General features: G+C 40.1%; 1 protein-coding gene across 2 annotated transcripts in view; it reads left to right on the top strand.

Annotated features, from left to right (window-relative positions):
- Positions 1 to 26,558, top strand: part of TMTC3 (transmembrane O-mannosyltransferase targeting cadherins 3) — a 58,556-nt gene that overhangs the window by 18,930 nt on the left and 13,068 nt on the right. For both annotated transcript variants that reach the window (XM_030548590.1, XM_030548592.1), the window contains 5 exons: positions 3,839 to 4,011; positions 5,767 to 6,019; positions 13,254 to 13,402; positions 19,329 to 19,449; positions 21,012 to 21,123. In XM_030548590.1, coding sequence (XP_030404450.1) covers positions 3,839 to 4,011; positions 5,767 to 6,019; positions 13,254 to 13,402; positions 19,329 to 19,449; positions 21,012 to 21,123 — 808 coding nt within the window. The remainder of the gene's footprint in view (positions 1 to 3,838; positions 4,012 to 5,766; positions 6,020 to 13,253; positions 13,403 to 19,328; positions 19,450 to 21,011; positions 21,124 to 26,558) is intronic.

The raw sequence follows: 26,558 nt of genomic DNA, 5'->3' as shown, positions 1-26,558 counted from the left end.
TTTGCATTGTAACTATTTCCTTTGTCAAGCAGATCTGCAGTATTTTTGTAAGAGTTTTAAATAACCATCACATTCTTGTGCGCTGAGTATTTTGTCTGCTGAAGCAAACTGTATCTTTGTGATCTTGGAAAAAAAATGCATGTTCCCTCAATGTATCATGTAAATACCTACTAACACAGGTTCTTTTGTATGCAGACAAAGATATTAGCAAAAATGGAAATATGTTAAAATTTGACATCTCTTTAATTTGAATACAGACTGATGCTTGCAAAGGCCAAAACTATGTATATAATGTAGTTAAAGTGAAGGGCACATAAAATTGATTTACCGTTTAATTTAATTTAATTTTCTTTTAATTTCTTTACATGAAATTAGAGAAGGTGCTTTCAATGGAAACTTTTCCATCAGATGTTAATGAACTACCAAGTGTTCTGGAGTATCACATTTGAATCAATTAGCATTTAGATTTTTGTGAAATCTCATCCTTCTGTAAAGGCTCTAAAGTCAGTTTCTAAATAAAATATATTTTAAAATGTAAGGTTTCATTTTATCCCTTGACAGTTAAAATTTAACTGTCCATAATTTAATATTAACTTTCCTTTGTCAAGAGAGGGTGATATTCCTAGCAATTAAAATAGTGTTTTTTCTTAACATATCTTTCAGTATTATACTTTCTATAGTTTAAATATATGTAATTTTAAGAAATTTTATTTTTAGAAGTTATGTGCCAAAACTGCAAAAATATTGGCCAAAATAAAAAGAAATTGTCAGTCACAAGCATTCAAGGCTACATTTTCAACTTTGTGCCTGCAAAATTTTGCATGTGTGTTTTGTATATGCAGTTTATGCATGTGTCTTGACTTGTTCCTACCTTAGAAATTTTGGTCTAGAATTTCTATACTAATCCAGTAGTATTTCTTTATACAGTGGATGCCACTTAATAGCAAGCCTGATTTTTAACAACTTCTTTAACAGCATTTTTCCAGGAACCCATCCCATGCCATTGACGTTAATGTTAATATAGGTTAATGAGATTCAGATATTGGCAATGGCATGCTTTTTGAAAACTTTTTGAAAAAAAAGCCCTCCCTGCAGGCAGGCTTGTTGGGGTGCAGCCAGGGAACACACATCCTAGCACTTCTTTCCTTGGCTGCAGCCCTGCAAACTTTCTTGCTCACAGGGATCACACAGGAGGCAATGGGCTGTGGCACCCACATTCCTTGCCCAAAGCAGAAACCCTGCCAGAATCCTGGGGTTGCGGACTGGGTGAGGAGGCAGTGGACAAGATGGTTGCAGGGAGGGTGGGTCTGCAGCCTGGATGCCAGGGCTTTTCACAGGGCACTTGGGGCTCAAAGCTCAACAGTACCTCTCCCCACTGCTGTCCTGCACTGGCTGGCCCACAGCCTCCCCTCCTTGTGGAAAGTGCTAGGCTGCAGACCCCTGTCATGCTGCTGCCTTGCCCCCAGACAGGTTTGCGGGGCTGCAGCCATGAAAGGCACCTCACAGTGCTTCATTACTACAGATCTTCACACACCTGCGTTCACTTATGGGTAACTGCTAGATAATTGCAACAATTTGCTGGCAACCAAGGGGTTGCTAATAAGCAGAATCTACTGTATTTTCCTTATTTTGTCATTACAAAGTCATGGGTGATCCTCATATGCCCTATTGGAGCGCAGTGTGGCACTGCAGATGTGCTCCACCTTAATTTCCCCAGCTGGGATAGCAATAGATTCACTCTAACAGCCCAGAGCCAGGAGAAGCCAACATCATAACAAAACAGCATGTCCCCTTTTAATAAGGGTTGAGGACAGAAGCAATTACAATACACAATTCATAAGGTCTTCACCTCAGGGCCCTGGTTCAGAGCTAGCTCCCTATATAAAAGTCCACAAAACAAAGACTCTGAGTTTGGTTAGGCTGATCTCCTAGATCAGGGGTGGGCAAACTTTTTGGCCCATGGGCCACATCTGGGTGTGGAAATTGTATAGTGCACCATGAATGCTTGCAAAATCGGGGTTTGGAATGTGGGAGGGGGTGAGGGCTCCGGCTGGGGGTCACAGGCTCTGGTGGGACTGAGGGGTAGAGGATGCAGGAGGGTGCACTATGCTGGGACCAAGGGGTTCAGAGGGTTGGAGGGGGATCATGGTTGGGGCGTAGGAAGGGGGTCGGGTGCAGGCTCCAGGTGGTGCTTACCTCAAGCAGCGGCATGTCCCCCCTCTGGTTCCTACGCAGAGGCAATGCCAGGAAGCTCTGCATGCTGCCCCATCCACAACTGCTGCCCCTGCAGCTCCCATTGGCCATGGTTCCCAGCTGCCCCATGCATAGGAGCCGGAGCAGGGACATGCCTCTGCTTTGGGGAGCCATGCGAAGCCACAACACACATGGAGGAGGGCAAGCCCCGGACCCTGCTCCGAAAACATCGAAGTTCTGATTGTGGCCCCCAGGCAGTAGTTTGCCCACCCCATCCTAGATCGTGAAAGAGAAACTAAGCTCGGCCTGGCTTCTACTGCCCTTTGTCCTATTCAATTTTCTGTTCCTGTATAAACAGCCTAGCTGTAGGGGCAGGGCCTTCTTAATTATATAGCAAGCTATCCACGACTGTCCCTTAAGGAAGCAGTATATTTTTTCAGTCTATAAAAGTTTTTATTGAAACCCAATACAAAAATCTTACACTCAAAGTAAGGGAATGCTCACACAGCCTTAATTCTATCCACTTGCATATACACATTACAATAGTCTAGTTATAATCCATATTATTTTTTAAATAATAAAATAGAATATACGGATTTTTTTTTCTATAATCTTATACCTTGATGAAACATCTTGGAGCATACTGTTTTATGCCTGAATTCATTGAAGTTTATATGAAAAATATACAATATACAGAGTTTATTTTATATCTGTTTATGCAACAATGTATTAGTGAGAATTTGTTGACATATGTGGGCCATCTGAATTCATTGCTAAGTTTTATAGTTAATTGCCTAAGCCCTTGAATTGCACCGAAAGAAAGCTAGCTGCTTTTTGAAAAGAAAATGTATACTCATAGCGCATAGCTGCTGGTAAAATTAATAAATTTCATAAAGAGAAGAAAACTCCTTATTGAAAGTTTGTCAACAAAAATGTATGGGACTGTTATGACAGTGAAAATAGTGTTAATGTAAAAGAACAAAAAAAAGTATCTAAAATTGTCATAAAAATTCTGTTTGAGAATGGTGTCATCATGTAATATGACTGTCTATATGCATGATACCTTAACGTTTGGTATTTTTTTTTTACTTTGGGGATTGATTTTTTTTAAAGAGAACACAAAAAGGAATTTCATTCCTTTAGAACTTAAAAGCTTTGCTGTCTTGACAAAAAAACTACTGTGTGTGTTGTTTTTTAACTTCATCTGAAACTGACTAGACACCTGTGGAATGTTCCATACATCTTCATTAGTTAGTTGTTAGCCTCAGTGAGGCCTACTTCTGTGTAATATTACAAGCTGTTTGGCTTTGCAAGAATTTTTTCATCATGAGAGGAAAGTGTTTCTCCCCCTTCACTCTCTCACACATTTTTGTATACAAAAACAGAGGAAATATTTTTCCTCTCATTTATTTAAAATAAAAAAAGGTTACTTTGAGCAGAGACAAACCATGTGAAAAACACTTGGATGCTTTTGTTAAAAATATTAAAGCTTTCAAAAGTTGTTAGTTACTGGTCCTAGCCTAAACCTTAACTTTAGCAGGCACTGACAGTCTCCCTAGAATAAAGTTCATATTGGTAAAGTATAGTGAATGTGATTAAACATGACTGCACTGTCTGGTAACATACATCATGTTCTGTTTTCTAGTATACTTTGCCTATGCTGTTGGATGCTGCCATGCAGATTCTCCGAGGGAAATGGAGCATTCCTTATTCTATGCTCCAAACGCTATTAAAGCTTATTGTTCTGATGTTCAGTACACTGCTCCTTGTTGTAGTCAGAGTCCAGGTTATTCAGTCTCAGCTTCCAGTGTTTACCAGGTAAAAAACAAAAATTTAATTCAATGGGAAAGTGTTTTTTTTAATTATTTTAAAAGATAGTAATAAATCAAACTGACCTCATTAAGTCACAATTAAAAATGGCTACAAAATACTTTAGGTAGTATTTAGATTTAACTTATTTTAATATTATCTTGGAATTCTCATACAGTCTTATATTTATCTGTGATAAACCACCTATTATGTTACAGCAATAACTACAGTTGTTGAGCACCAGTTAAATAGCAGTGGCCAGTGAGCACTCATTGAATGGTAAGAACCTTTGATCACTGGTGTATTCAGACTAGTAGGCAGAAGGTGAAAGCCTTCATTAATGAAGCATTTTCACTATATATAGTAGCAATGTGTATCTAATAAACATCACACACAAATAATTTAGTGTTTACAGTAAGTAAAACTGCAGTCCTTCACTTCTAATACCACTCTCCAGATGCATGTCTGATTATCAAGCATCAGTATTTGGAATGTATAAAGCCTCCTGTATCTTCTGAAATAGCTAGACAAAGAAATTATTTCATGTTTAGATGAGAAACTATATTTAGTAATGCATTTATTAAAAGAATAAGGTAATAAAAGCTGTGGTTTCATTTGAGAACTCAATATGGAGTAATCTGAATAAATTAAATGATTAAAAATATTTAAAATCTAATTTTCACTGTTTAGGCTGCATCTTTGTATATCAGATCTGATCCTCCAAGTGCTTAGCCCACATGCTTAATTTTAACCTCAGTGGGATTGTTCGCATGTTCAATATTAAACACATTAGTCCCATCTTGATGGAAAAAAATGGGTGCATTAGCATATGGTGACTGAAAAGCCCCATTAGGATGCAAGCTAACACATTTGAAGCACTGTTAGCTGGTTGTGTTTTAGTCTAGGTTTATAATATTGTGTAAGTACATATTTATCAGCAGCTATCACTACTTCAAACATATTAGCCTCCACTTTCTTATTTCATACTAATTTGCCTGTATTTAGACTGCAAACTTGAGTTTTTCTCTTGTAAACGTGTTAGTCAATGTACTAATATTTCAGTTTGAAAAGAAACAGTTCAAAACTACATGTACTGTTGCAGTCAAAACAAAATAATGAAAATAATGCTGTTTAGTGAAACCTGAGATACTTGTCACTCATTATATAGATGCCATTCTTCAAGATACTGGTTCTTTATTGTGGCCAGACTTTAGAAGACACATACCCTTTACTATTAATTTCATTGCTGTTACTATTCATAAATTTGGAATTTTGTGTCATTCTTGTGAGTGATATGTAAATGTAGTATACTAGCATTTTCCCTTGGAAATTAGGTCTGAATACTTAATTATGGCCAAAGACTGTTCACAACAAGGGTTTTAAAAGTAGTCTCTGTACACCCTCCGTGCTAAACTGGTTGTGTAGCATCTCAGCCCTCTGAAGAAACTTAGAGCAACCTCAGGCCTGCTCTAACTTATGCCATCTGCCAATGGTCCTCAGGAGCTGATATGGCAAGTGTTTACGGAAGCCCCAGCCAATTCACCTTTCCATAGCCATGCACATTATAAATGCAACAAAGATAAGATGGCTTGGTAGTTCCTAATCCATCTTGATCCTGCTGCAGGAGTCCCCCACATAAGAGATGTTTTAGGTCCAGCATCTGGCAGTGGTGTTGTGCAAAGTGACTGCATTGCAGTGCGAGGTTTAAGCTGTAACTTTTTTTCAACTAAAAGGTCCTTTTCTTTTTCTTCTCTTCCTGCTTAGGTTTGATAACCCAGCTGCTGTAAGTCCATCTCCTGCAAGGCAGCTGACTTTCAACTACCTCCTCCCTGTAAATGCTTGGCTTCTTCTAAATCCCTCAGAGCTATGCTGTGATTGGACAATGGGAACTATTCCACTTGTGGAGTCTTTCCTAGATATAAGAAATATTGCCACCATTACGTTTTTTTGCTTTTTGGGATCTTTGATTGTCTTCAGTCTCCGATACCCTGGGGATTCCTCCAAGACTGTATTGATGGTAGGAATAATGCATGTTTTTAGTCTTTTTAGTTACAGTGAAGTAGCCTATTCTGAAAGTATAGGTTCACTTAGCTGTTCCTTACATCAATTTCATCATCATTTTTAAGAAATAAAAGGCTTTCCCTGGTAAGGAATCTTGAACATTGAGACTCCATAGTTCCAGAGAAAATAATCAAGTTCAGAGGAAAAAAAGGATTAATAGAATTTTCACCACAAATAGTCAGTTAAATAGTGCTAGCTTATTTTAAAGAGGCCTTTTTATTTCTAGTGTTTAAAATGTCTGCTTCACTGATTGAAACATCTCTTTTTATAATAGAATGTTCACTGCAAGTCTCCGCATGTATCACAGCTACATACACATGTTTTTTAATCCTTTTAGCTGTTAGATTTCATGCCAGAGAATCAGTGTCAAAGTGCCTGAAGCCCAGTTTACCAGAAAATGGGGATGCATTACTATATATTAGATACAATTATCCCTCAAATACTGTAACATGTAAACCAGGGGTTGGCACTTTCAGAAGTGGTGTGCCGAGTCTTCATTTATTCACTCTGATTTAAGGTTTTGCGTGCCAGTAATACGTTAACGTTTTTAGAAGGTCTCTTTCTATAAGTCTATAATATATGTAAACAAACTGTTGTGTGTAAAGTAAATAGTTTTTCAAATGTTTAAGAAGCTTCATTTAAAATTAAATTAAAATTCAGAGCCCCCTAAACCGATGGCCAGGACCTGGGCAGTGTGAGTGCCACTGAAAATCAGCTCGCATACCGCCTTTGGCATGCATGCCATAGGTTGCCTACCCCTGATGTAAACAATACTGTAGGTCAGAAAATTTCTTCTAATCTGTTCTCTTTATGGATACTAGTACAGTGAACTTGTAGGCTGGATGTAGGTGGTCCGGCTAACCTGAAGAAACATTGACTTATGTGTCTTCTAGAATATTCCATTTGCAAACTTTGATCAAAATAGCTGCTACCATGCAACTTTCTTTTCCTCCTAGATGTTTACCTATTAAGAAAAATCACACAAGTCATTAAGTAAAATGGGCAATCCCAATCTTTATCCAGTGAGGCCAATTGCAATGTACATCTACTTTGTACTGATGTATAAAAATCTACAGTATATTTATGCATCTGTATCATAGCTAATACTGTAGGTGGAAAAATATTGTGCCCATCTGGTAGAGTAAATGTGTGAGAAAGCGCTTATTTAAATAAACTAGGTAAGCTTATTATCTAAATAAACTAGGTAAGCTATAAATGCTGCCTAATAAAGGTATAAGACAGCTGCTGTCTAGATATCTTAATTGTTACTTTAGAAAAAGATTTCTAAATCACTCACCAAAAGCCTTTTAACTAATAGGCTCGTTTTGAAATAAAGACTCAATGACTTCCAAGTGTGCCTTGTTCTTAGCTAATCGATATAAGGTGTTTTCTTCAGTTAAAAGTTTTGTTGCTTTAATTTATCCAGCATAGTTAAAATGGCAGACACCCTCTTTAACTTGCACACCAGTGTAGAACACAGTTTTATACTGGTGTAAAAGTGTTTAAACCTATATAGCTCATTCTGATTCCACAATGAAAAATAAGCTGTATAGTATCTTATACCTGTAGAACTGTGCCCACACTTGGTGTTTACCAGTGTAAGTGTATCAGGAAAAAATCCTGCCTTTTGACTCACATATTTGTTCTGGTAAAATGTAAGTGTAGACTGTGTCTTCATTGTCAACAATGGGGCCCCATCTATTATCTAAAGAAAATTTTTGATATGACTTTTTATTTTCCTCTTTATTTTGAACTAATTTTTTTACCTCTGCATTTTTACAACACGTTGCTTGCTTATATAGTGCTTGCTAATCTACTATCCACAAGATAGGGAGTTAAAATAGGATCCCAAAGCCACTTTCTAATTGGGTATACTACATGCTTTGGTGTAGAATTAGTAGTTAAGCCATCAGACCTAACTGCAAATAGTACAGTAATTATCTAATTGCAGATATTATTGTTCACTAAATCAAGGCAGAAAATGCCATCACAGCTCCTGGTACTGAAAACTGCCAGAAAACCGTACTGACTGACTCAGTTTTAGCTGAGTTTCTGTTGACTTTATCTGTTTTGGTCTCATAATTAAACCAAAGTATTTATAATCTGTAATTCAAGCTATTCTGATGCCAGATATTTTTAATTTATGATTTAGTGTTATATTTTCTAAGATGACTACTTTGTAATAGTAAGTGAATGGCTGTGGCAACTTCCATTGAATTAGGTGAATTAGTTTTTTGACATAATTTTTTTTCCCACCTTTTAGTTTGGTTACATCTCTCAGTAACCAAAGAGAGCTGTAGTTAAGGTGGCACTTTGTGCTCTAAAAAGCTTATGCTAATATATTCATCTTAGGTGTTTCCATGTGTTCATCACTGCTGTATCTAACAGATTTTAATTAAATGATTATATCTGATTTTAATGTACTTTCCCTATGTACTTGATATGGACTGGAAAAACAGGTTACAGTATATGGTTAAGCAACAATTTTTTCTTCATCCCACAACTTGGTATTAGATTGATCATTTTGAAGTGCAGTTCTGCTCCATGATAAGTCCCTGCGAATGTGACACCTGATTACTTAGTGAATTAGCTCCATGTGTGTTCACTCCATATCCATTTGGTTTAGTGACAAAAATAAGTTTACTGCTTGTTACTCTTGTCAGCACTTCAGAACTACAACAGTGGAGAGAGCAAGCTAGATTTTTTTTTGCTCCTTGTGCATCACCAACAGAGGAACCTAAGGAATTAAGTGGCCAGATCCCACTGAAATTTGGGTGCCTACCTCCTTTAGGCTCCTTTGAAAATCCTGTTGAGAATTCTTTACTAACACTCAATGAGTTACACTTGAGCAAGCCCATTGCAGCTGGCACTGAGGGCACATTTTGGTCTACAGATGGTGCATGAGAAGAAAAGAACCCACCTCATCACTTGGATCCCAGGTGGAGTTGGCTAGTCTGCCAGTTGGGTGGCGAATTATAAAAAGACATTAACTGTGCTCATTTTACATGTACCATATTAAATGTGGAATCCCACAATGCCATTTTACAGACCCTTTTCAGAATAGAACAACATCTTAAAAGAAAGCTGCCATTTTTGCTTGATATAAGCAGTCTGAAAATCCTGTTCTTGGAAATAAGTCTCCAGAGTCCATGCCAGTATGTACAACTGGGTGCTATGATCTCTGTAATAAAGCTTAGCGCCTTTCAAGTCATTTTGGTCGTTCTTGTTCCAAATTTCCTTTTGACCTTTTTAACTAGTAACTCAAGCTGTTGACTTTAGGTAGGAGACTGTCATTCAGAATCCTTCTTTCTGAAGTGCCTGAAAGCAATTATAGATGGTGCAGCAGTATGTACATCCAATTCTGGCTGCCTTATACAGATTAATTGATATACTATAGAAAACATAAAGTAAAGTTGGTTACACAGCTTTTTATTAACTTAGTATGAAAGATATCCTTAAACTGATCCCAAATATTACAAAAAGAAAACTGAACACAGCTCAACTTATACTGCTATTGAACACAATTGGTGAACTGTTGGGGCATTTAAATAGCTCTTAATATCAATGAGATATCGTATTCTTGCCCTGTTCTGCTTGTTAGTGCTGTTCTTGTAGTACTTTCTGACCATGTTAACTCTGAGCATCATTTTTGCCCTAGACCAGGGGCAGGCAAACTTTTTGGCCTGAGGACTGCATCAGGTTTTGGAAATTGGGGGGGGCCTAGCCTCCCCCATCCACCCATCCTCCCCTTCTGGCCTCCTGATGGCCCCCCTGGACTCCTGGCTCATCCAACCCCCCGTTCTTCCTGACTTCCCCCCTGGGACTCCTGCCCCATCCACCCTCCCTGCTCACTGGCCCCTGACTGCCCTGTGCCACCCCATCCAACCCTCCCCTTCTTCCTGAGTGCGCTCCAGGGACCCCTGCCCCATCCAACCACCCCTTCTCCCTGTCCCCTGACTGCCCTGGAACCCCCGCCCCTGACTGCTCGCTGCCCCATCCAACCCCTCCTCTCATTCCTGACTGCCCCCTGGAACCCCTGCCCCATCCAACCACCGCTGCCCCCTGCCACCCCATCCAATCTCCCTTCTTTCCTGACTGCCCTCCCCAGGACCTCTGCCCCCATTCAACCCCTATTTCCCACCCTGACCCCTATCCAAACCCCTGACCACCACCCTGAACTCACCTGCCCTCTATCCAATCCCCCTTGGAAACCCTTACCACACTGCTTGGAGCACCAGTGGTTGTTGTCACTGCAGCCGCGCTGCCCGGTTGGAGCCCGCCACACACCGTGCAGCACAGAGCACCGGGTCAGGCCGGGAACTGCAGCTGCACTGCTCTGGGAGCTCGCCACCCAGAGTATTGCATCGGTGGCACAGTGAGCTGAGGCTGCAGGGGAGGAGGAACAGCAGGGGAAGTGCTGAGGGCGAGCCTCCCGGACCAGGAGCTCAGGGGCTGGGCAGAACGGTCCTGTGGGCTAGATGTGGCCCACGGGCCATAGTTTGCCCACCTCTGCCCTAGACCCTTTATATTAAAAAAAAAAAAAAAAAAAAAAAAAAACACAATTCCATCCTGGGCCATTACCAAAAAGTCACTATGATATAGGGGACCAGTGACAGTTCTTGTGTCCAGCACTACTAAAGCAATGGTTCCCAACTTCACATTGCCCGTGACTATGAATTGGTACCTAAATTAACTTCGATAAAGAGTACACACCTTTTTTAAAGGAAATTGTCCACTTTCTTCTCTGAGTTCCCAATGAGTAGTAATATCTGACATTCTTTCCTACTACCACATCTTTGGAGAGTTGGTTCACCCTTCTAGTAAGGGAATTAATTGAAAAAGGGACTGGGACTGTGCCATAGTAGACTTGCAAAGATGAGTCTATTAATAATGTTATGTATCTCTTATTAAACTCAAGTGCCTTTTTCCAAATAAATTGGATTACACCCCCCATGCTTTACATATATATTTATTTTATCCTTCTGAAAGTTTTTCAGCAGATTACAAAAATGAACATGAAAAGTCAGTTAGGCTTAATATTAAGAAGTATGATTTTAGAGCAAAACAATTTTTTAAGTTCAGATCTAGGTTATTTCAATAAAACTACTAGCTGCTAGTGGTTAAGTGGCCATAAATATGGCAAAGTTTAATTTATAGCATGAAAGGGAAATTCAGGTTATATGGCTGTTTGCTAAAGATGCATCTATTACAGTATGAGAGTTAAAATATATCTATGGTAGCATAACTTAATTCCTATATGAAGCTATGTTTATTAATACTTACTGCAAATGTCAGTATTAATATTTGGTCAGGTTTATAAAATACCTTTCTTTTTCAACATGGACTTGTAAATTTACTGAACTGTCACATAAGTAGATTCTTGAAGATTTCCAGCCAGTTGGCTTCACTTGAGAGATTTATGCATCCAAAAAGCCCCAAGAAAAATGCGAAATGTAAGCAAATTTAGTTAAATCATTTTTTTTCAGGGCCTTCATGAAATCATTTCATGGATTTAGCTCTTGAGTGTTCCTAATAGTGTAATCAACGTAAAGTTAAATTAGGCCTTGTCTACTTGAGCTTTCTGATAAGTTACAAAATAGCTCCACCAGTATTAGCAATGCAGGAAGTGCTAGTGTAGCTTGGTTGAGGGCTTTTTATATGGTCACTTCTCTGGGAGTAGTATGATTCAATGGCAAAAATAGCAGCAGCCAATCTGCACTTGTGTTCCATTTGTACAGCTACCACTATGCAGTGGGAGAAATTGACAAAAAAATTTAGTGTAGAAACAGCCTCAGGATGGCTCAGGACTATGTGCAGGCTTGTCTAAACTCCTTCATAGTCTAGATGATGACATGGCCAGTTTCTGTTTTCAGGTCCACTGTATAATTGTGAGCTGTAGCAAATACAAATGCAATTGGTCGTAGTTTCAATAACAAAACCATTTTTATGGAACAAACATGCACTATTTTGACTTTATGGAGATATTTGGCATGCATTCACTCCATGTGTAATTGTAAAAGGTGTAAATTGGTTAAAATGCTTTTAAATTAAATTGCAATTTCCAAAACTTGTCTCTTTTTATCTGAATGTCAAATGTCTTCTTAAATATACTTGAATAAATGCATTTTTAAAACCAACACATATATTTTGTACTGTTAGTTTTGGAGTGAACATGTAGGTAAGAGTTGTGAGGGAAATATTTTAAAATGAACAAGAATGTTCACAATAATTATTTCACATACAGTACTTATTGATAATAGAAATTCAGCTAGTCACATGTTTAGGAATATGAATCCAAACATAACTGGGTCTAAATCAAGTTTAAAAGTACCATTAAAGTGTCATGAGAAGAGTTTCATTCTCTTCCTTTAAATATGACAAAAGCTCTGGGATGAATTCAAAGGGCTACATTATGGTTCAATAACCAATGCAACTGGATTCTAGAACTTCTCTGATAGAGCTGTTACATTATACAATTCAGAGTTTTGTGTAATGTATAAGAAAGATAATATTAAATCTTATTTCAAACCATTGACAAGTTCAAGGCAAATTAGGAAATTCAGTTATGGTTCTGATGTTCATATGTCATATACTAATCCACAGGTTTAACAGCACACAAGTAATATACCTGGAAATGGGGCAAAAAAGAATAGTTGTAAGAGCCATAATGCTGAAAATTCTGACTTTCTCATTACTGAAACGTGGTGATTTAGAACATAGGACCATCTCATGTCACTTTTTGTATGCAGAATTCCTCATTGAAATCAGTGGGAAATTCTTTAAAATAATGGTATAAAGTTGGTCCTGCTGTTTGGGGTTATTTGTCTTCTTTCCTATTGTTTTTCATGCAGTGTAAGAACCGTTGTTTTAAATAGATGTTAGCAGATGGATCTTTTTCCCCACTTCCAACTTGAAGGCAACCAAATAAGTTAATTGGTAAAGCTTCATAGTTATTAAGCAGAAATGGGTTCTTTCTCTTTGTAGACTAAAAATTACTTCCCATGTGAAAAATGTCCATTCTTAGTGTAACAGAGAAATTACACGTGATATTTGTTAAGTGATCTTTAGTCTTCTAATCTTCATAAGTATTGTTTAATTTTATTTTATTTTATTATTTTTCTATTCAGGTGGCAGGCACAATTTGTAACTCTAGTTTTGATTACTAGTTCGTGTTTGCTTTTGTTTTCTAGGCACTCTGTTTAATAGTGTTGCCATTCATTCCTGCATCAAACCTCTTTTTTCCTGTTGGGTTTGTAGTAGCAGAACGAGTGTTGTACGTCCCTAGCATGGGATTCTGCATTCTAATAGCACATGGGTGGAAAAGACTATCAAACAAAAGGTAGGTCAAAATTAGGGTTTTTTTTTGGGGGGGGGGGGGATGGGGGGTGTCATTCTATGAATACAGATAGTGGACAGAAACCAGGTACAATTAATTAATATCTGTAAAGTGCTTTGAGATTGTCTGATGGAAGTGCTATATAAATGTTAAGTATTACTACATATTTATCTATTTATTCATTATAAAATGAAGGTAGATAAGTGGCTCTGCAAACTGCTTCTAAAGAGCTCTAACCAGGTGTGTTTCTATCTTTGTATGTTATATCTGTTATTGCAGTCCAGGTTGCCTCTTGAACAAGGACTGCCAGTCAAGATGAATTATATGGCAGTTTTGTGATGTTAACAAATGTCCACAAGGGACTTGAAGAGGTCCTCAAACATATTGTCAGGCTATCCTGGAAAAAGGACAGGAGTGGTTTAATTAGGCCACAACTTCATTATTAACTGTCTGGGAGTACCTGGCAGATAACAGTGTAGGTAATTCCATGACCATTTAAATATTTACTGGGGGGCTTCCATCAGTCCCCCCACCTTTTCCATCCTGGTCCCCAGCCAACCTGCTGCTGCGACCCTACCATCCCCCTATTCCCTCAAATGAGGGTTAAGGTGAGGCTATAATGGGGGGGATTGGCTCTGTGCTATACCAGTTATAGGAGCCCAAACCCTCTGTATTTCCATCCTTTTAACAAACACCTTTAAATTCTTTATCAAACTATCTGAGCACTGTATCCTTTGCCTATGGAGTACCTGCACTGGACAGACACCCCTTAGAATTGAGGTGCAACCTCATAGACTAACACCTCTTTCTTGCTCACCCCAAATAAGCTCCCCCTTTCTCCCTGGAACCCACTGTGGGGAACGTGGAAAAAACCCCACTCTGCCTTGGTTAATCTGGCAGTGAGGGGGAAATTCCTTCACAGCCCCTTGCGAAAGCAGCATCTACCACAGGGCCCACAGCGGATACTGACCAAACCTAGTATTTCACCACTTTCAAGGGTAGGTGCTGCTCCACTTGTTCCAGAGGAGAGGGCTTCCCACACCTAGCTCGTACCTATGTACTCTTTCCCCCATCTTCTGGTCACCGGAGGAGAAGGGCAAGTTAGCCTCCTTACACTGATATGCTCTGCAGCTACAGCAATATCCTTGCCTCTGCCCTTAAAAACTTATACCCTTTTTCCCCAACAAGTCAGACAATGCACCCCCTGCCCTCCCTGCTTAAGGTGTGGTGCAGTAATTTTCACTTGTATCCAAAATGTTATTTGGACTTACAGTGTCATTGCTTTAAAATGTGTTTATTTGGCTCTTGTAGATTCTTGCAATGAGAGAGCCGTGAAATTCCACCTTTCTGCTATTTTTAGGTGGTAATGGGTCTTTTGATTTATCACAGTGGGAAAAAAAGCAAATTTTGAATAGGGAGGAGCATATTTACTCATTTTGCTTATGTTGAAATCTGCCTTGTTTCTGTTAAAAAAAAAAAAAAATTATCACCAGTCAGAGGAACCAATGACATCTTGAAAACTGTGTCTCAGATTAAGGGACTGTTTGTAATTTTAAAATTACTTTTGTATTAAATATACTTCTTGAACTAAAACTTAGAGGTAAAAGAAGCTACTTTTGTTAGTATATGTGTAGGATGAACGTAGATCCCATGCCATTATCACAGGTGCTTTCAAAATGTTGTTCTGCCTTGTGTTAGTGTCTTGCTTTTAAAGTGTCTGCACTGCCCACATATGCAAAGGTGAAAGGCTAATGTACTTAATCCCATTGCATCACTTAATATTTCTGGTTCAAATATTACGAAACAATCTTTGAATTCTGCCACCACCTTCGCAGAGGAATATTTGGGTTTCTTTTCTGTTTCCCTGATTAATTCGCTATCTTTTATCTTGAGCGCTTTATTAGCTTTTAATGTTTTTTAATTCTTAGTGCCTTGCCACATCCGAATTGTAAAGATATTTTACAGTTGTTTAAGTGTAGAATAATTGGGTTAAAATTTGTTTTGAGATTGAATTTGGAAATGAAATCAAATGTTAAGAAAGGAAGGTAGTCCTTGCCTCCCTCTTTCTCCTGATCCACAAATTGTGAGCATGAAGGATTTGACTTGTTTAAGTTTCTATAATGTATTGGTGAAGGGCAAATTGGGAGGTGTTGTCATAAACAGATAGCTAAGGGTTAATGTCTCTTTCACCTGAAGCACCTGACCAGAAGACCAATCAGAAAACCGGATTTTTTCAACTTTGGGTGGAGGGAATTTTGTGTCTGAAGTCTTTGTTTTCTGGCTGCCTGCTTTCTCTGAGCTTTGGAGAAGTAGTTTCTACTTTCTAGTCTTCTGTTTCTAAGTGTAAGGACAAAGAGATCAGCTAGTAAGTTATATGGTTTCTTTTCTTTGGTATTTGCATGAATATAAATGCTGGAGTGCTTTGATTTGTATCCTTTTTGAATAAGGCTGTTTATTCAATATTCTTTTAAGCAATCGACCCTGTGTTGTGTCACTTTAATACAGAGAGAACATTTGTATGTATTTTTTTCTCTTTTTTTATATAAAGCTTTCTTTTAAGACCTGTTGGAGTTTTTCTTTACTTCAGGGAAATTGAGTCTGTACTCACCAGGGAATTGGTGGGAGGAAGAAATCAGGGGAGATCTGTGTGTATTGAATTGGCTAGCCTGATTTTGCATTCCCTCTGGGGGAATAGGAAAGTTCTTTTGTTTCCAGGATTGGGAACAGAGAGGGGGAGTCACTCTGTGTAGTTTCACAGAGCTTGTGTCTGGGTATCTCTCCAGGAGCACCTGGAAGGGGGAAGGGAAAAAGGATTATTTCCCTTTGTTGTGAGACTCAAGGGATTTGGGTCTTGGGATCCCCAGGGAAGGTTTTTCAGGGGGACCAGAGTGCCCCAAAACACTCTAATTTTTTGGGTGGTGGCAGCAAGTACCAGGTCCAAGCTGGTAGCTAAGCTTGGAGGTTTTCATGCTAACCCCCATATTTTTGACGCTAAGGTCCAAATCTGGGACTAAGGTTTGACATGGTGGCAGGGGGTGGGATATAGACAGAATCCAGAAGCCAGTAGGAATATTATATTTTTCTTTTCTCTGCTAAGGGCTTTTTAGCAGAGAGAAACAGTTTGGTTTTAAAAGGGAACCAGAGAGAATTTTTTTTTTTCTGCTCTCTCTGGCAGTTTGTGGCTTGCATGTTAAGCAAGAAGTCGTTAAGGTGCTATCACGAGTCTTTTGTCACACAATAGCACTCCCATTGAGAGTCATTACCAGCACTATATAAATGCAAATAAAGTGGTTTTTCAGGTTTACTTAACATTGAAGATTAGCTAAAGGCACTGTTGCTAGGCAGACTTCTGAACTGCAGGCTCTCTGTTGCCTCCTGAAGAGAAACACCAGAGGGCACCCCAACACAAGAAAACAGGAACCATGTCTACCAAGGCAAAAATTGAGGCCGAAGACCAATTCAAAGAAGCTGAACACTGGCGACAACTGGAGCTAAAAGAAAAGAAAGAAAAAAATACATACAAATGTTCTCTCTGTATTAAGGTGACACAACACATGGTCGATTGCTTAAAAGAATATTGAATAAACAGCCTTATTCAAAAAGGATACAAATCAAAGCACTCCAGCACTTATATTCATGCAAATACCAAAGAAAAGAAACCATATAACTTACTAGCTGATCTCTTTGTCCTTACACTTAGAAACAGAAGACTAGAAAGTAGAAACTACTTCTCCAAAGCTCAGAGAAAGCAGGCAGCCAGAAAACAAAGACTTCAGACGCAAAATTCCCTCCACCCAAAGTTGAAAAAATCCGGTTTTCTGATTGGTCCTCTGGTCAGGTGCTTCAGGTGAAAGAGACATTAACCCTTAGCTATCTGTTTATGACAGGTGTCTTTCAGGTTATAGAGGAATGGCTACTTTGAAAACCTATTCCTAGGGATAATTTACAGTGCAGATAGTCTTTCATCCTGTAACGTGAGTGGTGCTGTCAACTGAGTGTATGGTTCACTACTGAGCATTTCTTCATGAGTTTTATATTCTCTGTGATTTACCTTTTTTCAAAAGGTGTTAGTGTCAATAATTGTCTTTTCTTTAATAAAAAAATTATAAAAAAAATTTCTTTGAAACCAAATATTTTCTATTGCAGTGCAATATTCTTTATTTCAGGTTACATGCTAATGTTGCTGCTAAGTAGACCTAGCCTTTCTAAGCCTAATAATTAGTCCCATCTGTTTTTATATGAAAGAAACACAAATGTTTAATATTATTTTCCTTAGCATAGCTATACACTTTCTAAAGATTAAGCGCAAAGAAATATAAATTAAGAATTGGTTCTAAGGAGAATATGTTCAAACTTGACTTATACTTTATTTAAAGGACGAATACTATCACCTGTGTATATTTAACTGCATAGTTTATATAATCATATAAAATATATTTCAGTTTGCTGTATATTTTAAAATGTTGATTACTGGTTTAGTTTTGAGATGCAGAGCAAAGGATGGACAGTGGCAGCTTTGTTGTGCAGGGTCACCCCATAGACATTGCACAAACTTCCAGTCACACTTTCACAGCCCTAGCACTACAGTGACATGAGAGCAAATGCCCTATAAATGGACATAAGACTTCCCACTGTCTGATACCTGCTATCTGATCCCTGCTCACTATGTGCATAGGAAGGTCTCAGCACTCCCATGGCCTCCCAGGACCATTCACACAGGCACCTAGAGGGTCTTACGTAAAGAGAAAGGGTCCATTGTCTCAGGAAGGTGTGGGAATAATGTATCTTTTTGAAAAGAGAACTAATGATGTCTGGGTAAAGAGGCAATGACTGATATATAAATAGAATAATAAGGCATGTGCCAATCACCATAGTTTTTCTGGCCTGTCTTCATAGGTCTGCACAATATCTAAAACATTTTAAATGCTACTGTACTATAAAAAAGCCTTTTGTTTTCATCATGCCCCCTAGAGAAGCAGCAGTCCCTGATTCTTATTCCAAAAATACAGCATGTTGGAAACAATTATTATAGAACATACAGTATAAGAAAACTGACAACAATGAGCTGCTACAAGTTGTTTACATTGACAAGGTTGCATAAGATAAGCATTTTAAAGCTTTCTTAAACCCAAACAATAGAAATGTATTTACCGAAGGTTACTGTGTCCTTACTAGTTTTTTCCCAGTGGGTTGGATTAGGATTTTCCATTATTTTCAGTTTCTAAAACTGATTAAAAAGAGCTAAAGATGCATTAAAACTTTCTTCCATTTAAGAAATTGTAGTTTACACTGTTATGTGCCACAGACTGTGAATTGTGAATAGACAAGTTGGTCCAGGAGACAACCTCTCCACTAAAATGACGTCCAAACTATGTAAAAGTTAGAGAAACTGTGCATTAAAAACTTGTTTAGGATGGTCCTGTATTAGACAAAGATGATGGAATAGATGACCTAGTACATGTTCTCAATATCTACTTTTTAAAAATACTTAAATAACTTTTTCATTTGACTTCAGGATCCCATTCACTGCCTTAATTTTGAATTCAACTTTTGAGAGTTTGTCATATGTAAGGACCTCCTACATTTTTACTTCAGTTGTAGAAAATTGTTGTGGATTATTGTAATAAACTTATTTATCAAGTGGACATTGTGACATTACAATTGATACCGTAAATAAAAGTTTGAGGCTAAATATTCTTTTCCTCAAAGTTCAGAGTTTAAATTAGCTACTAGTCTTCAATTGGAATAAATTACAATAGCAATTGCAAAATGTTGTTCTTCTTGCTTTAACTCACCAATGAGTACCGATGACAATTATATCAGTTCTCTGAAAGGAGGTAAAATATCCCCCTTAGCATAATATTGAAATTGTGTAGTGGTCAGTATTTTTACAGCTCTGGTTTTATTTTTTTGCTTGTTTGTTTAACAGTGTGCTGAGAAAGCTGTCCTGGATTTGTCTGTCTGTAGTGCTATTCACTCATGCCTTAAAAACACTGCACAGAAACTGGGATTGGGAATCAGAATACACCTTATTTATGTCAGCTTTAAAGGTATGGTGCTATGTTTCAAAGTGGCGTAGGGCAAGTGGATAATGGATCATTGGCTGCACTGGAAGAAGGACAGGAGATGCTAGATGTCGTTTAATTAAGCCACAATTTTATTCTTAAATGTCTGGGAGTACCCAGCAGATAAAAATGTTCAGTTCTTTCCATAATTGTTTCAGTAGATATACCTGGTAGGCTTCCATCAACCTCCTCCCCCCACCTTACCCAACCTGGTCTCCAGCCAACCTGCTGTTGGGACCTTGCCATCCCCCACCTCAAATGAGGTGGGGGGGGGCTTTAAAGAAGATAGGATTGGCTCCCTGCCATTCCAGTCATAGGAGCCACAACACCCCCACCCCCACCCCCTCTTCTTCTCCTTTAAAGATTACCTTGTTTAAATCCTTTGCCAGTCCATTTTTTCTGATCACTATCCATTCCATATGGAGTACCTGTACTGGACATCCACCCCACATTTACATAAGTGGTTGCAATGTTATAGCCTAACTCTCATTTCACGTTTACTCCAACTAAGCACCCTTGAATCTGCTGTGGGGAAGGTGGAAATATAAAAAACAGTTCTCCTTGGCCAGTCTGGCAGTGAGGGAAAAATTCTTCCCAACCCCCAAAGAAAGTAGCAACTAGTGCAGTGCCCTCAGTGGATTCTGACAAACCTCAATATTTCACCACTTCCATTGGAGCGAGAGTGGGCACTGCTCTGCCTGGTCCAGGAAAAAGAGGGCTTTTCCTGCACTGGCATGGACCTATATAGTTCCCCCTCTCTTTCAGTCACCTGGAGTGAGGATGAGTCAGTGTCCCAACACAGGCCTGGTGTGCAGCTGCAGCAGGAAGTCATTCCCTGGCTCTCTAGTCCTTAAAAGAATACACACATTTTTCCAGCAAGCGTGACAATAGCCCCCACTACTAACTGTGCAGTGAGACCATTTTAGCCAGTTTCTTCAAAATTCTAAGTGCAGTTGAGCATGATAATATTGGAGAATTGGTTTACAAGTTACATTGCGTCATGGCAATCCTTATGCCCAAAGAATTGCTTCTGAGAATGTTTTAAAACCAGTGTGTCATCTCACATTGGAATTAATGTGCAAAAAAATTTCTTGACTGTGAGTAAGCACAGTAAGCACACATTTGAAGGTATTATATAGCGTAGTTGATCATTTGGATGAACCCACAGATGCATTTATTCTCTTGAGAACCAAATCTTTGAAAAATTTGAACCCGTAAATAAGCCATCTTTGAATTAAAGGTGACATGGGGAAGTCTACTCTTGGATGCTCATTCCCCTTTAAGAATTGTAATACAGATTGGACCCTTTTTGGACTTTTATAAGGACTGAGTCTGGGAGAGCTTGGTAAAGAAAGATCCTGGGCAACAAGTTTACTTTAATTGCTGTAATTCTCCCAATCTGTGATTTGATATTCTTGTTACACAGTAGTTTCATGGAGTTTATATAACTTTCTAAATTATTTGCTTCTTTAAATATATTCATTATAGTTAAAAACACTAAGTGATGTATACTTGAAATTTAATATCTGCATGCCTTCCATGTTCAGGTAAATAAGAACAATGCCAAACTATGGAATAATGTGGGTCATGCTTTAGAAAATGAAAAGAACTTTGAAAGAGCTTTGAGATTCTTCATACAGGCCACACAAGTGCAACCAGGTAAAAGTTATTGATGAGTTTCATTTGCTCAAGTGCATTTCTTCTTAATAATTTGATACTGTAAAGGGATCTCTTTTTCTAGTCTATTCTAAGTGCACTGTTTCAAGAAATTACTTCTGCATTAATTATGTTTGTTACCATAACTGAACTTCAAATCGTGATATAATTAGTAGGTTGATTGCGGTACGATTATTCTCTGTAAGGAATGTAGACAAAATATTATCTTATTGTAAACTTTCCTGAGTAAAGTTTTGTGGATATTCAGAGATGCAGGGTTTTTAATCTCTTAAGAGGAATACAATCTAAGGCCTGGTCTACACTGCGCGTTTAAACCAATTTTAGCAGTGTTAAACTGATTTAACGCTGTACCCGTCCACACTACGAGGCCCTTTATATCGATATAAAGGGCTCTTTAAATCAGTTTCTGTACTCCTGCCCGACGAGAGGAGTAGCACTAAAATCGGTATTACCATATCGGATTAGGGTTAGCGTGGCCGCAAATCGACGGTATTGGCCTCCGGGCAGTATCCACAGTGCACCACTGTGACTGTTCTTGACAGCAATCTGAACTCGGATGCAGTGGCTAGGTATACAGGAAAAGCCCCGCGAACTTTTGAATTTCATTTCCTGTTTGGCCAGCTTGGAGCTCTGATCAGCACAGGTGACCACACAGAGCTCATCAGCACAGGTAGCAATGCAGTCTCCTGAGAACTGAAAAAGAGTTCCAGCATGGACCGCACGGGAGGTACTGGATCTGATCGCTATATGGGGGGAGGATTCAGTGCTAACAGAACTCCGTTCCAAAAGACGAAATGAAAAAAATATTTGAAAAAATTTCCAAGGCTGTGATGGAAAAAGGCCACACCAGGGACTCAGTGCAGTGCAGAGTGAAAGTTGAGCTCAGACAAGCCTACCAGAAAACCAGAGCAGCAAACAGAAAGTCTGGGTCAGGTCCAAAAACATGCCGCTTCTACGCTGAGCTGCATGCAATTTTAGGGGGCTGCGCCACCACTACCCCACCCCTGTCTGTGGATTCCGAGGTGGGGGTTGTAATCTCAACCATGGCTGAGGATTCTGCGGAGGGGGAAGATGAGGAGGCGGAGGAAGAGGAGGATAACCTTGCAGCGAGCACACAGCACTCCGTTAGCCCCAACAGCCAGGAGCTTTTTGTGACCCAGACGGAATTACCCTCCCAGCCCTCCCAAACCACTAGCCCAGACAGTGAAGCCATGGAAGCGACCTCTGGTGAGTGTACCTTTGTAAATATAAAACATGGTTTAAAAGCAAGCATTTTTTAATGATTGATTTGCCATCAGGGGTTGGGATGCATTCGCGGCCAGTAAAGTTACTGGAAAAGTTTAACATGTCTGGGGTTGGAGTGGAAATCCTCCAGGGACATCTCCATGAAGCGCTCCTGGAGGTACTCCAAAAGCCTTTGCAGAGGGTTTCTGGGCAAGGCAGCTTTGTTCCGTCCACCATGGTATGACACTTTACCACGCCATGCACGTAGCAAGTAATCGGGTATCATTGCATGACAAAGCCTAGCTGCGTATGGTCCCGGTGATTGCTGGCATTCAAGAAACATCCGTTTTTTATCTCGCTCTGTTATCCTCAGCAGAGTGATATCGTTCATGGTAACCTGGTTGAAATTCAGGAATTGAATTAAGGGGACAGAGCTGGCCATTTTCCTCCTGGGCTGTTGCTTAAAAGAAATCCTTCCTTGCACGTAGCCAAGCGGGGGGAGGGGAGGAAGGATAGCACTGAGCTTTTTTGCGTTTGGCTAGCAGGAATCTTCCCAGCTACCGGCCACGCGGTGGGGGGGGAAGGCGGGTGATTAGCAGTGATCTTCCATGATACCAGCCATGCAGGGGGAGGAGGGGTAAAGCAATCATCCTAGAGAATTGGATGGGGGGGTTGGCTTCCGCTGCTGCATGTTAACAGGAAAGAAGCATCAGAGGGCACTGTGTATATGAAGGCTGGAGAAGCCGAAAGACAGTGGCTTACCATGGCCGCATGCAAACTGAATTCTGATGCCCGGACCTGCGTCTGTGAGATTTGTAACACCAGAGCCGCAGGCACTCAATATTAAGATGCAAAATGTGACCTTGTAGTGAAATCACATGTGCTATGTAAGGTGAATAGTGTTCACTGTGAAAGAGTATAACCATTGTTCTGTAAAATGTATCTTTTTAAATACTTCTCTCCCTTTTTTTCCCTCCCTCATGCAGCTGCACATTTTTCAAGCCTCCCTACTCCATCCCGAAGGCTATCTCAGATAAGGCAGAGGAAAAAGAAGACGCGAGACGAAATGTTCTCAGAAATCATGGAAGTAACCCACAATGAAAGAGCTCATCTGAATGAGTGGAAGGATGTGGTATCAAATTACAGGAAAGATGCCAGTGAACATGAGGACAGGAGGGACGCTCGAGATCAGAGGTGGCGGCAGGAAGATCAGTGGTGGCGAGATGCAACGCTGGAGCTGCTGCGTGATCAAACTGATATCCCCCGACGTCTGGTGGATCTTCAGGAAGAGCAGCGGGGTCACAGAGTGCTGCTGCAGTCCCTGTGTAACCACCCTCACCACTCACCATGTTCCATATCTTCCTCACCCAGACATGTAAGAACGCGTGGGGGAAGGCTTCGTGCACCAGCCCACTCCACCCCCGTGGACAGTCCAACCAAAAGGCTGTCATTACATTGAAATGTGTTTAATGGCCTTTTCCTTCCCTCCTATCCTCCTACCAAACCACACCCGGGATACCTTGTCAGTTCTCTGCCTCTTTTTATAATTACTTTTCAATAAAGAATACATGATTTCCTTAAGCAAGCTGTAATCGAATGGAGAGAGTGGGTTGCTTACATGGAAGGAGTCAATAAAGGGGGGGGGGGTCATGAAGGGGAAACAAACACAGCAGTCACACCGTACCATGGCCCATGATGAAACTCGTTTTCAAAGCTTCTCTGATGCGCACCGCTTCGTGGTGTGCTCTTCTAATCACCCTGGTGTCTGGCTGCGTGTAATCAGTGGCCAGGTGATTTTCCTCAGCCTCCCACCCCGTCATAAAGGTCTCCCCCTTACTCTCACAGAGATTGTGGAGCACACAGCAAGCAGCAATAACAAAGGGGACATTGGTTTGGCTGAGGTCTGAGCGAGTCAGTAATGTGCGCCAGCGTGCCTTTAAACGGCCAAATGCACATTCTACCACCATCCTGCACTTGCTCAGCCTGTAGTTGAACAGCTCCTGACCACTGTCCAGGCTGCCTGTGTATGGCTTCATGAGCCATGGCATCAAGGGGTAGGCTGGGTCACCCAGGATAACGACAGGCATTTCAACATTCCCAACTGTTATTTTCTGGTCTGGGAAGTAATTCCCTTGCTGCAGCAGTTTAAACAGAGCAGTGCTTCTGAAGATGTGAGCATCATGAACCCTTCCTGGCCATCCCCCGTGGATGTTGATGAAACGTTCCTTGTGATCCACCAGTGCCTGCAGCACCATTGAAAAGTACCCCTTGCGGTTTATGTACTGGGTGCCCTGGTGCTCCGGTGCCAAGATAGGGATATGAGTTCCATCTATCGCCCCCCCACAGTTAGGGAATCCCATTGCAGCAAAGCCATCCACTATGACCTGCACATTTCCCAGTCACAACCTTTCGTAACAGCAGCTTAATGATTGCTTTGGCTACTTGCATCACAGCAGCCCTCACAGTAGATTTTCCCACTCCAAATTGATTCCCAACTGACCGGTAGCTGTCTGGCATTGCAAGCTTCCAGAGGGCTATTGCCACTCACTTCTCCATTGTGAGGGCTGCTCTCATCTTGGTATTATGGGAATTTCAGGGCAGGGGAAAGCAAGTCACAAAGTTCCATGAAAGTGCCCTTACGCATGCGAAAGTTTTGCAGCCACTGCGAATCGTCCCACACCTGCAAAATTATGCGGTCCCACCAGTCTGTGCTTGTTTCCCGGGCCCAAAATCGGTGTTCAATGGCTAGAACATGCCCCATTACCAGCAGGATCTCCAAAGCGCAGGGGCCTGTTGTGTGAGATAATTCTGTGTCCATGTCCTCATCACTCTCATTGCCGTGCTGCCGTAGCCGCTGCCTCCTCCTCGCCTGGCTTTGCAGGTCCCGGTTCAGCATAGACTGCACGAGAATGCACGAGGTGTTTACAACGTCCACTATTGCGATATTGATCTGAGCAGGGTCCATGCTTGCTGTGCTACGGCGTTTGCACAGTTCACCCAGGAAAAAAGGCGTGAAATGGTTGTCTGCTGCTTTCACGGAGGGAGGGGTGAGGCTGTACCCAGAACCACCCGCGACACTGTTTTTCCCCCTCAGGCACTGGGCTCTCAACCCAGAATTCCAAGGGGCGGGGGAGACTGCGGGAACTATGGGATACCTACGGGATAGCTACCCATAGTGCCACGCTCCAGAAATCAACGCTAGCCTCGGACCATGGACGCACACCATTGAATTAATGTGCTTAGTGTGGCCGCATGCACTCGACTTTATACAATCTGTTTTACAAAACCGGTTTATGTAAAATCAGAATAATCCCGGAGCGTAGACGTACCCTAAGTTTTAAGAAAGGTTAATGAAGTTTAAGTACATATGCAGTATTAATACTAAATACATAGTTCTTATATTTTATGTATTGTTGATACTGTATTGACACAAAGGATGCAGATGATACTCTGATACTTTTTTTTTTTTTTTTTTAGTTTTCAAAACTATCAGAAAGGAAAAAGTAAATAACTTACAGTTTAAGATGCATATATTTGTGGCACACCACACAAAATTTGGTGTGCTTTTTAACATTCTTTACAATGCACAGTACATGTTTTATTATGTAGGAGTTGTGGTTTTGGAGTGCATCATAATTAATAGTGTGGTTGGGTGTTTTGGTTGAAACCCAAAGTCAATAGAAGTTTTGATTTTTTTTTTTCCAATGCCGTTACACCTGTTAGGGTATTAGCTGTTTAAAAACAAAGGGGAGAGAGTGAAAAAGGATTATTGTCACCTAATTATAGGTTCTTTTCACTTAAGTTGCCATAGTGAGAGAGAAATTACTAACCAAAACCCCTTATGATCATTTAGCTTTTGTATGCCAAACGTGTGGCTCTGAGATCCACACTCTTCCTGTTGGTTGGTTTGTTTGTGATTTTGTAGTCTCAAAATGACTTCAAACTGCTAGTACTATTACTACTTTCAAAAAGCTTTTGAAAGAATTGTTTTGCTTTGCTGTTTCAAGTTACTGAATTAACCTTTTAAGTGTTGTGTATTAAACTGGGGTCACAAAACTGCTATAGATTGCACTTCCTTTGTCAATAAAGATATCTGAGATTAATATGTTCAAATAATTGTGTAAAATTAGCCAAAAGAAAGGAAAACAGAAATTTTCTAAAGAGAACTGGGAGTCATTCCTGGCTTCTTGAAA

The sequence above is a fragment of the Gopherus evgoodei genome, chromosome 1 (assembly GCF_007399415.2).
Source record: "Gopherus evgoodei ecotype Sinaloan lineage chromosome 1, rGopEvg1_v1.p, whole genome shotgun sequence".
In the NCBI taxonomy this organism is placed as follows: domain Eukaryota; kingdom Metazoa; phylum Chordata; order Testudines; family Testudinidae; genus Gopherus; species Gopherus evgoodei.
This window is presented reverse-complemented; position numbering and strand designations above follow the sequence as displayed.